The 14481-nt window shown below is 37.6% G+C and overlaps 1 protein-coding gene across 1 annotated transcript; it reads left to right on the top strand.

The window, feature by feature from the left end:
- Positions 1 to 3640: 3640 nt before the first annotated feature.
- On the top strand, positions 3641 to 8297 carry si:ch211-211k8.4. Its single transcript, XM_009300945.5, has 11 exons — positions 3641 to 3943; positions 4841 to 4967; positions 5070 to 5310; positions 5418 to 5691; positions 5796 to 5973; positions 6091 to 6167; positions 6315 to 6495; positions 6604 to 6852; positions 6977 to 7148; positions 7232 to 7380; positions 7518 to 8297. Exons 1-11 carry the CDS (start codon positions 3665 to 3667, stop codon positions 7685 to 7687), a joined length of 2097 nt encoding a protein of 698 aa, XP_009299220.3. The 5' UTR covers positions 3641 to 3664; the 3' UTR covers positions 7688 to 8297.
- The last annotated feature ends 6184 nt before the right edge of the window (positions 8298 to 14481 follow it).

Here is a 14481-nt window from a genome sequence, read left to right as displayed (position 1 = left end):
TGTACAAACTTTAGTGTGACCACAGCATGATTTATGTGATTGGGAGTGGGGAGAACTTAGCCTGGTTGTGACAAAAATGGCAGCCAGAAGAAAAAAAAAGACAAATTTACTGTCCTGTCCATACATAAACACAGTTAAATATACATACATTATTTTAAAAATCTAAATATTAAAAAGTTCCAAGGATTTCAGATGATGACGACACTTTATTAAACACTTTATAACAGTCTTGTGAAAAGGGTCTATATTGTAATGCATTGCATTCAAAATTAACTTTCCCTAACACTGGTCATACCCATGTCATTGCACAAATTTCTGTTCTTGTAAACCACTAAAACCAGTATACACACACACACACACACACACACACCACACACACACACACACGCACACACACACCACACACACACACACACACACACACTTCCTCAAAATCACTCTATGTGCATTTACAAAATATTCACACTTAATATGCACAATTTTTATGTTCCTCCCACTCACTTATTTAGTGGACTTTATCAAATACCACAAGACAAACGCTGAATATCACACACACACACACACTTTCATCTGTACCCACAAGCTAACTCATCACTAGGAATCAAAGGTTAAGGCAAGGGACCATGGGGGGCGGGACACGCAGCCTGCAGAACCATGCTGTAGACACAGTAGTAGGCCACTCCTCGTCATAGATGCCCTTTGCTTTAATGGTGTGGTTTGCAAATAAGCATGCAGCCGAGCCTGAGGCCACATGAGATACACATATCTTAGCCCACCAGCTCAGTCATCACTGTACAATCTCTGCACTACAGGGGGCCGTGGGGGAAGACACACACAAATACAAGCACACACACATACACATACACACAAGGCAAAATCAGACAGATGACCACACTCCCCCTCACCACTCGGGGCAGTGACACACGCTTTAAAGAGCAACAGATGGGTTTGGGGAGAGTGTGCAGATTCTTGAGTGTCTATGTCAGTTCATATGTGTGCCCTTTGACAGTTGCCAACCTGTACTCAGCAAGTGAGCATTTTGAACATGTTTTTGCAGTTTTGTACATGTGCTTCTTACCAGCCTAGACAAAAACCATTTAAATGCGCAATTCTGTGCTTATTCCAAAAAAAGTGCTTATAGATGAATTACCGGTTTGTAAACATTCAGGATGCGCGTTCAACAAAGTTGCAGAAAAAAAAACAGAGCGCTAGTATTTATAGCGAGGTAATGACATCCGTTGCAGTACAGTTATATTGATTACATATAATATATTATTTGCATTATTCTTTCGGCATAATATAACAGCTTGTCACCCAGTGATACGTACAGTTATTCAGCAAAATTAACTCCAAGTGATTTTACAAGAGAGAAGTTAAAGGCCTACAAGTCTTTGGATGCCTACAGTTTTGTTCTGTGTGGTCATGTGCAAGAAATAATGTTTCATGATTACCAGATTCAACACTAGTAGTGCTAAAACCCGAGGTTCTGCCTAGCCAAAAACAAGGAAAGACTATGGAACTTAGCCCACCAGCTACAAGGCCTGGGTAAACATCAACAAGCTAAACAACCTGTATGGCAGGGTATGTAAACTTGGATATTTACATTTTATTCAGTGTCCGCAGTTTAATTCACCATATTTAACTGTTTTTGCTAAAATCATTGCTAAAATCAAAAATGAGTCATGTGTATGATTCAGCATAGAGTGAACTTACCTGATATGAAGTGAGAACTGCAGAGTCCAGCAATTTTAATTAGGTTGTCACTCCATTCAGCTTCTTTTTTGCCAAAGACGTCTGCGGTTGGCATTAAAACAGTGTGGTGTATGGTAAAGGTTAAGTTTTCTATTTTTGGACTTTAGACTTTTGGTAACCTACCCACAACACCAGATTTCTGCTATTGCAACCCTGCTTTTTTTGCAACCGGGAGCCCATGTGATGTCAAGTGTGACATAGGTTGTTAATTCCTCTATAGGTTGTCAGATATTTACATTAGATGTCGTCCACACTACTGTTGTCTATTGGAAGAAATGCATAGATCTGCCATTTCAGTACAGGGTAGCGCTCCTTTGAGGTCAGTGTGGGACCAAGATGCAGTAACGGACTGGCCATCCAGAGCCAAATATATACAAATATATACATATATCTATGATCTGGAGCAATGGTGCTCAACCCTGTTTCTGGAGATTGACCTTCCTGCAAAGTTCAGCTCCAACCCTGATCAAACACACCTGAACCAATTAATTTGGACATGAAGAGCACTTGATAATTACAGGCAGGTGTGTTTGATATGGGTTGCAACTGAAATCTGCAGGAAGGTCGATCTCCAGGAACAGGGTTGGTCACCCCGATCTGTTTTTTTTTTTTTGCGGTGATCAGTATGCATTTTTTTACATCACTTTTCTACATCAATATTAACAAGTAATCGCTCAAGCATTCCTGACAAAAAGCATGTGTTTGTGTGCATGGAAATGTATTATTCCCTCTGCCTGTTAAATATGATCTAATCTATGTCCTGAAACACATCCTCTCTTCCCTTTTATTTCTAAAGTAACGGAGGGAGCGATTCATTTGTGAATGAATCTCAACGTTATAGACGATTCATGTGAATCATCGGTATCCCTGTGTCTCAATGTGCATATCCACCTTTCTGTTCTAAATGGTATATGGCGTTTATTATATTCAATAATTTAGGGTGGACAGTATGCACAATGAGACACAGGCACTATGTTATCAGGCACCCTTATTAATTATCTGTTACTTCACTTAGCCGAAAATAATGCAAATAATATTATCACCGCAGCATCGTGTTGTCATATTTCATTTTCATTGTTTGCTTATTTTATTCAACAAAACTAGCATACGCCTAGAATTTAGTACAAGTAGGTGCTACTTTGCCTCATGGTCAGTGCAGTAAGTGACTGTACTGTATTATCATCAATACCGTGACTTGTTTAGCACAAAAGTTTGTGACATACAAAAACCTAAAAAATTAAATCATACCTATGAAATGTTATGACTTTTTCAATTCAATTCAATTTTATGCTTTGTTTGCTCGTTACTACACCTGTACGCAGCGCTAAAGTCCAACATATTCACGTTGACTTTAGTCTTAACTAGTGCGGTTGAATGACATTTGTCCTAGGAGCACTGAATAAATGTGGTGGCACTATTGACGCATGCTCAGTGTCCGTATGTGATATCTAGTGTATATATCTATGATAGGTTGTCAGCAACAGAGTGCTGTGGGGAATGATATACAGTATTTAAGTACTTTAGTCCCTGTTGACACCTAAAACTAAGATGCATTTTTTGTCTATCCAATTCAATTCACTTTATCTTTATATAGCGCTTATACAATGTAGATTATGCTAAAACAGCTTAAAGGGCACCTATTGTAAAAAATCTTCTTTTCAAGCTGTTTGGACAGATCTGTGTGTTGGTATAGTGTATAGACCATCATACTGGGGTGATATGAACACACCCAGTCCTTTTTTTTCAATTTAACTACAAAAAAAAGGGTCGGCCAATTGGAGCTGTTTTCAAATCGATCGCACCATTACGTAGGTGTGCGATTCCCCCCGCCCACCGAATTGATTGACAGCTGCGCGTATTAACATATCCTGCGTTTGCCGTTTCCGCCATTATCAGCGTGAACGTCGAAGCGATGCCACCGAGAGAACACCCTTGTGCTATTTTAGGATGTAAGGCTCAGCACAAGAGCCTTCACCGTCTTCCTGCAAATGAGCAACAGAGGCTTAAGTGGCTGAGTTTTATCTTTGAAGACAAGGTGCCTGAAAATGTACCAAAACTGTTGTATGTTTGCGCTAACCACTTTAGCGTAGACTGCCTCGAGAACGCGGGACAATACAACTCCGGATTCGCGAGTAAATTGTTTTTGAAAACTGGATCAGTTCCTACAATACGTGATCCTGTCTCACTTCAAGTAAGTATTACATTTTATGTACTTCTAGCCTTAGTATTCTAATTATGTTAAGCCGATGAATAGCATCTGCGGCTAAAGTAGCTTCGGATGTTTGTTTGCACGTGTTTACCTCTTATTGTGCTTTTCAAAAACAGTCTAAATACTCGAAGCTGCATATGGTAGTGTGTACATGAAGGGGGTTTAGCCATTAGGAACAGAAACCGTAGAAAAATAGCAACATTGTAAAAAGCAGTACTACTGGCTACAGCTAAAGTTTGTTGTTGTTAAATGTTTGTTGTACTGTAATCGTAAGCCGAAATGAATAACATCTAAAAGTTAAAAGCCGCTAAAGTTGCTTCGGATGTTTGTTTGCACGTGTTCACTGCTATTATGCTTTTCTAAAACAATCTAAATAATCGAAGCTATAAGTGGTAGTGTGTACAAGAAGGGCTTTTAGCCATTAGAAACAGAAACCATAGAAAAATATAAACATTGTAATAAAGCAGTAACCAGTACTGGCTACAGCTAAAGTTTGTTGTTTATGTGGGATGTTTGTTGTAATGTGTATACTGTAATGTTAAGCAGAAATAAATATTATCTGCGGCTAAAGCTACTTCGGATGTTTGCGCGTTTACAGCTATTGTGCTTTTCTAAAACAGTCTAAATACTCGAATCTTTAAGTGGTAATGTGTACATAAAGGGGTTTTAGCCATCAGAAACAGAAACCGTAGAAAAAATTAAACATTGTAATAAAGCATTACCACTGACTAAGTTACAGCTAAAGTTTGTTTTGTATGTGGGATGTTTATTGTAATTTTTTCCACTGTACTTGCACGTGGTCTGCAGTTGTTTACAATAAGATCGGTATGTTTTAATCAAATAAAGGTCATTTTAAAACATGTATGTTTTCTTACAAAGGCCACGACGTCGACAAAGAGCAACAAGGTGGATGTAGCTTGCCAGACAGAACCTTTTCACACATCTTTACACAGTGTTGGCACCCAGTTGTCTTTTAGGACGCTTCAGGCTAAACGCAGGAGTACAAGTAAGTTAAAATTTCTCAGTTTATTTTAAGTTGCTGCATTAGAAACGTGTTTTATTATCTTTATAAACGTGCAATGAGATTAATCATAAAATTACACTATAGGTGTCCAGACAACAATATCCAGTTTTGAACTGACTGTGCCATCAGCGTCCTCTACTGCGTTTATGACTTCGACACCCCTCAAACCTTCACTAAAAAGACCTCGTCTGGAGCTGGAGGAGGAGGAGGAAGAAGAAGAAGCCGAAGAGACTTTGACAGAGTCAAAAATTATAGCCCAAGACTCGGATGTGACATTTGACCCTGCAGAGGAATGCACATCTGCAACTGAACCAACAGACTTGTCGTGAGTTTATGCATTATGTAAATTATTTGACAGATTGTGTATTGTCATCATAACATTCATCATAATTTTTTTTTTTATTATGTTAATGTGTATATTTATTTTTACAGAATCCAAGAATGCCCAGTTCATAACATTGCCAAGTTCATTGTCTATGAAACATGCCTCATGGAGCTCTTCAGTGACTGCCCAGTGTGTCAGAGGAGATGTGATGTAAAGTCACAAAGGCTTGGGACATTTCTGAGCGTACAGCAAGTCTGCCCACACTGCGAGTTTGTAAGAAAATGGAACAGTCAGCCAATTATTGGTAGTACTCCAGCTGGCAACCTGCATCTTTCTGCTGCAGTCTACTTGAGCGGTGCATCATTTTTTGTAGTTGAAAAGGTAATTATCTATCAAAATTTATCACATTTCTTTTAGAAACATAATATAAATTTTGTCACAGGGTGCATGCACATTGTACTAAAAATTCTCCTCTCTGTTGTCAGGTATTTGCTGCAATGAAACTACACATTTTTAAATATAATTCATTTCGCCGTCATGCAAGACTTTGCATTGAACCTGCTATTGTCCACAAGTGGAGAAATTGGCAGAGTGAAATGCTAGAACAGCTCAGTCGAAGAGAGAATGTGATTGTTGGAGGAGATATGAGGGCTGACTCCCCAGGTATTTAGTCAAAAGATTTAATTTCTAATTCAATACAGTCTAATAAAAAAAATAAATATGAAATACAATTATTCCAAAAATGTGTTTAGAATAATTATGTACGGTTTGTTCTTGAAGGTCACTCGGCCAAGTATGGGAGTTATACAATGATGGACCTTGCAACTAACACAGTGGTCGACCTACAGTTAGTCCAGGTAATACAGAAAAGTATTATGTGAACTAGCATAATATTTTGGATTGAAAATGTGTGATTTATATATATATATATATATATATATATATATATATATATATATATATATATATATATATATATTTTAACCTTATTTAAAATTTTATAGAGTAATGAGGTGGGTGGCAGTTACCATATGGAAAAAGAAGGCCTAAAGAGAAGCCTTGACCTGTTGGATGCCCGCGGTGTTCGTCTGGAATGCATCATCACAGACCGACATCCTCAAATACAGAAATACCTCAGGGATCGAAATGTCACTCAGTTTTACGATGTGTGGCATATCGAGAAAGGTATGTAATTTAGCAGTTATTAATTTACTTAAGATTAAATTGCTATTTACAGTTCTTACATGTTTATTATTATTTTTGTGTTGATGTCTTTTTTTCATTAAATTCCAGGAATTTCCAAAAAACTGGACAAGATATGCCAGATAAAGGGTTGTGAGAAGTTGCGTAAATGGTTACGTAGCATCAAAAACCACATCTACTGGACTGCTGCATCATCCACAACAGGTCCTGAAAGAGTGGCAAAGTGGACCTCTATCTTAAACCATGTACAAGACAAACATGTACATGAAGACCCCAATTTTCCGGCTTGTCTGCATCCGCAACGGATAAGCAGAGACAAGAACAAATGGCTGTCGGCTGGTAAGTTGTATACAGACATATAAAATATTCTTTGCGATTAAAACTAATTCAAAATAGAGCTTGTTTCATTGTTCAGATTTGTTTTTGATTTCGACTCTAATACCTTAAATTTTTGCTTGTTTAGCAACGATGCCATTCTATAAGCTGGAGAAAGTTCTCGCTAACAAGAGAATATTGAAGGATGTGGCCAAGCTAAGTCCTCACCACCAGACGTCAACTATTGAAGCTTTCCACAGCGTCATACTGCGGTTTGCACCCAAAAATGTGGTATTCCCTTTTCTGGGGATGCTATGCAGGTAAAGCCAATGATCAGAAATTAATATTTACAATACTATACAGTCTTGTCATGGTACGTCATTTACATTTTTCTTTTTGTTAGGTTGTACTTGGCTGCACTGCATTACAATGAAAATGCCGGGCGTCCCCAGGCCACATCAGCAACTGGTAAACCTATTTACAAGCTTGCTTTTCCAAAGGCAAAGAAAGGAGAGTATAGGGTCCGAGAAGTGAAGACACAGCAAACTTTCGGTATGTATATAAATGTTTATAGTATTATTAATAATTCAATAAATAAAAAAAATAATTGCACTTTACATTCACAATGAAAACTCACTACTCAAAATACAAAATTAAGTTACTAAAGAGATAACTGTTATATTGCACAGGTTATGTAGAAGAGCTGCTGGACCTCATCTTCAACCAAGTGTTTGTGGACCCATCACCCTATGTTGATGAAGTGTTGGGAATTCACATACCACCTGCTCTATCATCAGCCTACGATCGACCTGAGATGGAGGAGGCTATCTCCAGCAGGGTGACCCGCTTCAATCAATAGCGATCCTAAAACCCACATAGCTGCCCTGCTCTTCAGGAAACTGTCTTCGAATCTTCAGCACCACACAGGCAGGAATCACTACACGGACTCTCCGCCCGAGGAAACCCCAACACCAGCTCACAAAGCTCCGATAAGCCAAAAAGCGGCACTGTCTAACAGAGACATAATAATGAAACATTGTTTTAGAAATTGCACTACAATTTGAACTTGGGAGTTATCACATATACATTTTTATTTTTTATAAAATAACTAGCTTTAACAAAATTTCAGAAGTCATATTTTGTTTATTCAACTGCCAATGTATATTTGATATGTTTGTATGTGTTTGTAGATATACTGTACTTTCTAATGTTCATGGACAATTGTATTTCATTCAACAAAGTGACAACTTGGAGTTTATATTTTATATTTGCACAAGGATACATTTTATATTTGACATCACATTTTAATTTATACTTCAATATAAAGTTTTTATATGACTCAGGAATTGAAGCATCTTTTCTGAAGGGTTGATGTTTCTATGCCATACTGATTTTTATATATTTTAAGAGTTTATATATTAATGTTTAGTGAATTTAAAATTATTTTTCAATAAAAAGTACATGCATTACTCAGCCTTTTATGAAGTCATTCAAATTGTCATCTCAGAAATAGCAGCAATAAAAAACGGTACGTATTTCATTTTTATTGACATTGAGGTAAAGTTGGTTTTATATTCAGATATTCGGACATTCTCCTTAATAGTATCATTTCAGTAAAGTATTCTTTGCAAATTCAAAATAGGGAAATCGTATTAGCAGCAAATGACAAAGTACAACATTGTTTACAGTCAAGTAAATAGTTTTAATGTTGTTTACAAGTCATACTTGCATGCTAAATACGATCGAATGTTTAAACTATCATGATAAACAATACAGGGACTTCTGAATGTGCGGATATAAAACCAACTTTATCGCTATTTTATTGACTACACGGCGTTAATGTGCTTAAAAAGAAAGCGAGCATGCAGATCATGAACAAGGTAACCTGCTATTATTTCTATTTATTTAAACTCACTTTTGCACTCCACGAAGTCGCAGGGGACCATAGTCTGCTTTGTATATATTCGATGCATTTTGCAAGGAATAAATATTGAAGCAAACGGGATCCATTCCTGGATGCTCCGTCATGCACGAGGGTTGCATTTCCAGTTGATCCATTCGTCTTCTAACCTTATTACACGACACAGTTATGCTGTTTATTATCTCATTCGATGTCTTTAGAGCAGCAACGTTAACATAAACTGAAAATTTACCTGCGGTATCTCCCTGCAGCATACATTTTCAGCCTCAGTTGGCATTTTTTCACAATTGCCACACAAGCACCTGCCAATATTTGTCAACGTCAATATTCATGAATTACGAATAAATCATACCAATGCAAAATTTATCTCTGTGGATATCTTTATGTCTTGTCTGTGTTTGACGTAACGCATGACGTTCGCGAACTTTATCAAACAAATTACGGATGGCGCATGCATAGTTACATAGCGGCTGTAAAAGTATTCAAAAACATAAAATATTTTGTATGTACCACTCTGACACATTCTGGCACATTCGGATTATAGATTCCTCAACAGTCGACTCTGCTTGATCTGTGTCCGAGTCTGGGTCATATATGTAGGGTTGAATTGTGTTCCTCTCACTCATGATGACTCTTACTGTCTGCCTCTGTGACGCGGTGCACAAAGCAGACGCGCTCTTGGCTCCGCCCCCTTGTTACGTTGGGCGGGCAGTCGAAACTCATTATCATGTTAAACAACACACCCCAAAACAGCAACCCGTGTACACGCCTCTAAATTTACACTTTTTAACACAGCATAATAACCATATCTGAATTGCGTTTTGATCTGAACCTATATTGGCACACTCAGAAGAACCATAATATTAGTATTAAATCTCAAAAAAGGGCTAAAATATGTGCCCTTTAACATAGAAGTTCTAGTAATTTGAAACTGCATCGGTCCGATTTTCAAAGTTGAAGTTCAGTTTAGTTCAGTTCGGTGTGGTTTAATTTTGCCTAAAATTGAAAGATTTAAAGACCACTGGAAGATTGAAAACGCTGAAGAGCAAATCCATTAATTTGCAGCTCCACAAGTCCCAAACCAAGCAAGCCAGTGGCGAAAGTGGTGAGGAACAAACTTGACCAATTGACGAAAGTGAAAAAGAAAAAAAAAACCTTGAGAGGAACCAGGCTCAGTTGGGCAAGACCATTTCTCCTCTGGCCAAATATCTTGTGCAGAGCTGCAGTCTAGGCACCAGAGGGTGGAGAACGCTGAACATCTATCGTGGAGAAGCTGCAGGCGTAAGTAGGTCACCTGCACACCTGTACAGGCTGGCCCACAGGGTCAATGCAGAGACTCGTCTGTCACTGGGGTCTTTCAGGAATCAGTCTCATGTTCTCCACTCCATATCCAGACACAATGGAATGGAATTAGAGCTAAACACAGGGTTCCAAAAGATCTAAACTGTTTTGAGCTCGTCCACTTTCACACACTTCCAGAGAGAGATGAACATGCATATGTTATGATTGAGCATGTACTGAAAATACTCATGGACCATTGATGTATCCAACACTAACAAAATACTACTTTGAATCTACTGACCGTATAGCTCTACATGTCAACATTTTGCAACATGCTATGAAAAAAAGTAGGGTTTAAAGACTTCAGTGAGTAAATTATTGTTGCCATCATACAGTGTTCAGCATATATGAGTGCACCCCTCGCAGATCTATCATTTAAATTCATGTTTTTAATAAGCTATACAATATTATTTTTGTGCATATATATTACATTAGTCAGTACTGAAGCCAAATCTGGAGCTTATCTAACAAAATAACTTACGATAATGGTCCAAAAACTAGTACACCCAAATTTAAATGTCATACAAAAATAATAAATAATTTTTTTTTAAAAAGAGGAAAAATCAAGAGAAGAAAAAAAAACTGAAAAGTTTAGTTGAAATTTTGTAGGTTGTAATTTGTTTTTGCAATATTTTGCTTGAATTTAATAGTATTATTCTTCAATTTCTAAATATGTTTGAACTAAAATATTATTTTGTTTAAATGCACCAAAATACATATTCACTGAGAAATGGATGAAAATATTCATTTTTAAAATGGGGTGTAATTATGCTGAGCACTGTATATTAAAAAGTACTTATATGTCACACTGAGAGCTATCACGAAACGGCGCAGTTAAATAAGAAGGAAGGAACTTGACAAAATCTTGACAAAGTCCTCACAAGATGCTAATGTGAAAGTGTTAACGCATCTCAGCTTACTGCTTGAGATGGATCACTGAAAAATTTATGTTAAATTGAAGCAGGGCACTTCTTTCAAAAGTAAATAACCAAGTCATGCTTAATACGTGAATCAGCCTTCATATTTGTGAAACGGGTACATTTTGTTGTACGTATCAGTTGACAAATCCAATAGAGGGCAATTTCTACATTTTAGGGTACATTTTGTGTATTGTTACAGATTTACATCTTGCTTGTACACTTCTTCCTTAACCCAGTAGTTTAGGGAGAAGTGTAACCCTTTTGTTTTACACATAGGGCGTACTCACACTATGCTATCCGAACAATGCCCAGGCCCGTTTCCCAGATCATTTGAGTGCTCTGAATCATGCTCTGAGTGTGAGTGCTTTGAATCGGTTAACTTGCCGGCCCTGGCCCAGTTGGAAGAGGTTTGCCAGAGCACGGTTTACTTGGACTTTGGCGCAGTATGCTTGTGTGTGAGTGCAAAATGCACCAAGCCCGAAACTGAAAGCGAGATGTGACTTTTAAGGGACTGTTTCATATGGATTTATTAATCATTCTTACTGTTCATTGAACACAAACTGTCGTAGATTATTAAAGACGCAAACCCATCACTGTACGACAGCTACACCTTCAGCAAACCTCCTAATTCCTGCTGCATGAGAAATTTATGCTTGTTTATGAGTGAAAAAAAAGTGGCTGATCTGTTCGGCGAATCATTTGACTGCGTGTCACTGCATATTAAACGACTTAAACAATATAACTTAAGAAATCTCCACTGTGATGAGTAAAACCACTTACTGAACAGCATCATCGATTACGTAAGCATGCCCAGGCCCGAATGTAATGTGAGTGCGGGCCGTCTGGGCAGACAAGCGTGCTTTGGCATGGTTCAAGGCAACTGTACATAGTGTACCTCTAGTTTAAAAAACATAAGGAAAGTGGGCTTGTCCAGCTTTGTTAAGTGGGAGTGCCCAGTGGTGAAAAAGGGAAGGGTTTGCATAAAAAGGGGAGTTTCATTACGTGCATTAAAAAAAAGCTATTTTCAAACAGGCAACCCAAACACAAATGCAGGGAAGATCGACATTGATTCAGAGAGCTGTGTGGAAGTGGAGGATTTCTCTCCACCAGACCTCGTCAGTCACATTATCTGGTTGATGACAGTGCAGGTCCACTGCCTCATCATTTTTAACCTTTCAACACAAACACAAAGTGAAGATGCTCATGACGAGGCCAAAATTGAAGTCTCTCAATGGTAGCTATTATTCCCAACTGTATTTGTTGAAATAAACATCATACAACTAATAAATAAACCATTGTACTTGCCACAAATACTGCACTGCACTAAAAAAGTGGATTGCTATAATTTTATTGTCTCTGTTGTAATCTTAGCAGCTACATCTGTGAAAACATCGGTATTACTGTAAACTACTTTGTAACTTCAGTCATTTCACAAAGTAATGTATTCAAAAACTGAAAGAATACTATCAAGTATACAATCTAACTTTGCTAACTGAATATTGTAGTGATATTACTGTAAACTTAGTAACTAAATTCATTTTGTCTAAGGTATTTCTTCAAAAACTGAAAGAGTATTGCTGACAATACTAACTAACTTTGTCATCTGATGAAACATAGACAACGAACATTGATCACACACTTACCAAATCTGTAGAGACAGGACAATCAAAAAAAAAAAAAAAAAAGACGAGTGGCAAATTTGGATTTTACCATATCCAGATTCAAAAAGCACCAGTTTGCATGTTAGCAGACCACTGTAATCCACAAATGTGGGTCCACACATGAGCTGTGCTCTCATCGCAGGGAAATGGAAACAAAACTTTTGTTCCGGCACATTAAAAAATGAAACACTGACAACCCATGTGTCCAAACAATTCTTCTTCCACTCGTTTTAATTACAGTTGGCAAAACAACGTGGCATCTCTCTGAACACTGTAACAGTTAAAAAAATCTTCAAAGCTATATCATGCATATTAATAAAGTTTTATCTCATTCACAATAGAGCTCGCTGATTGGTTTGAACCGAGTCTTTCTCATGAATTAATGCTGAAAATTCAATGACATTACTTTGTGCTGGCCGGTGCAGACATCCAATCTCCAAACTATAATTTACACAAGGAACATGGAAGAAAGAAGGAATGTGCTCAAAACAAGGCAAAAACAACCTTTTTTCACATTTTTTTTGTGAATTATATGTGAACTAACAGTGTTTTTAGCAACTAGTGACATACAGTATATAGAACTGTCAACATCTCACTAAATGTATTTTAGAGTTTCACTACCCTTCTTCTGTTTCCATGTACATATCATTAGTGTGAAAAGGAAGAAAATATGCTGTCATCATACCACCTCTTAACATTCATTTTATATAGAACTGCAGTCAAACATATTTAGAAGTAAGCTTTTGTGGTTTCACAAACTGAAGATTTAAAAATTAATTTCAAGAGGATCACGTGCTTATGATTGCTTGCAGCTCGTCCAACATTATCCAATATATCATTCACCAATCAGACGATTCATAAGCCACTATAAATACCCTAAGTTCCATATAACAGCCGTCTTTGTTTTGAAAAAAGCCCCCTTCCACCCCTACTCCTCCTCCTTTCCCAGATGGGTGGCACGGTGGCCCAGTGGTTAGCACTGTTGCCTCACAGCAAGAATGTCACTGGTTCTAGTCCTTACCAATCCAGTCTACATTTCTGTGGTGAGTTTACACATTCTCCCCGTGCTCAAATGGGTTTACCCCGGGTTCCCCGGTTTCCTCCCACCGTCCAAAAACATGCAGCTTAAGTTAAATGACTAATCCGGCACCATAGACATGCTCCTTGAAAGTAGTATTCTCTTAAGAGCAATCACTATCTATTCATTAGCTACTACAGCAGGAGAGTTCTCAAGATCTACCTGAGCTCAAACTCCCCTCTCGCTTTGCAAACGGGGGGGAGCCAAACGCATAAGGATCTAATGACCTCAGGGCTTTCTCCTGGGACAGCATGCAAGCTTTATAATCAATCATCAGCTTAGTGTAAACACTTGAAAATATAAGCATGTATTTTCAATAAGCCTGTAGTAAAAAAAAAAAAAACTATGCAACTTTGTGTTAATTAGCACTCATTGGAGCATTATTAGACTGTCTGCCTAATATCTGCTAACTCTTTATTTTGATGGTTCCAAACCGAATTTGTACTGATAAGGTTTAAAAATATAGACATTTAATTAGTTTTGCTGCTGGTTTTAAAACTACAGTTCCCAAAAGTGAAATCTTGTTTGAATCCTACTAAAAGAAGATCATATACAACCAAAATGGATATACTGTATTGACAATGGTCAGAAAACAAGTGTGAGATATCATAGTCCAATAAATTGATGTCATGTCTATAAAATTAAGAATAAATGATGAAAAATCTGTCCTTCAGATTCTGCCACTAACAAAACACTCTCCCACCTGTTCAGTACTTTGTTTTTGTCTCAGCA

The sequence above is a fragment of the Danio rerio genome, chromosome 14, assembly GCF_049306965.1.
Source record: "Danio rerio strain Tuebingen ecotype United States chromosome 14, GRCz12tu, whole genome shotgun sequence".
In the NCBI taxonomy this organism is placed as follows: Eukaryota; Metazoa; Chordata; class Actinopteri; order Cypriniformes; family Danionidae; genus Danio; species Danio rerio.
This window is presented reverse-complemented; position numbering and strand designations above follow the sequence as displayed.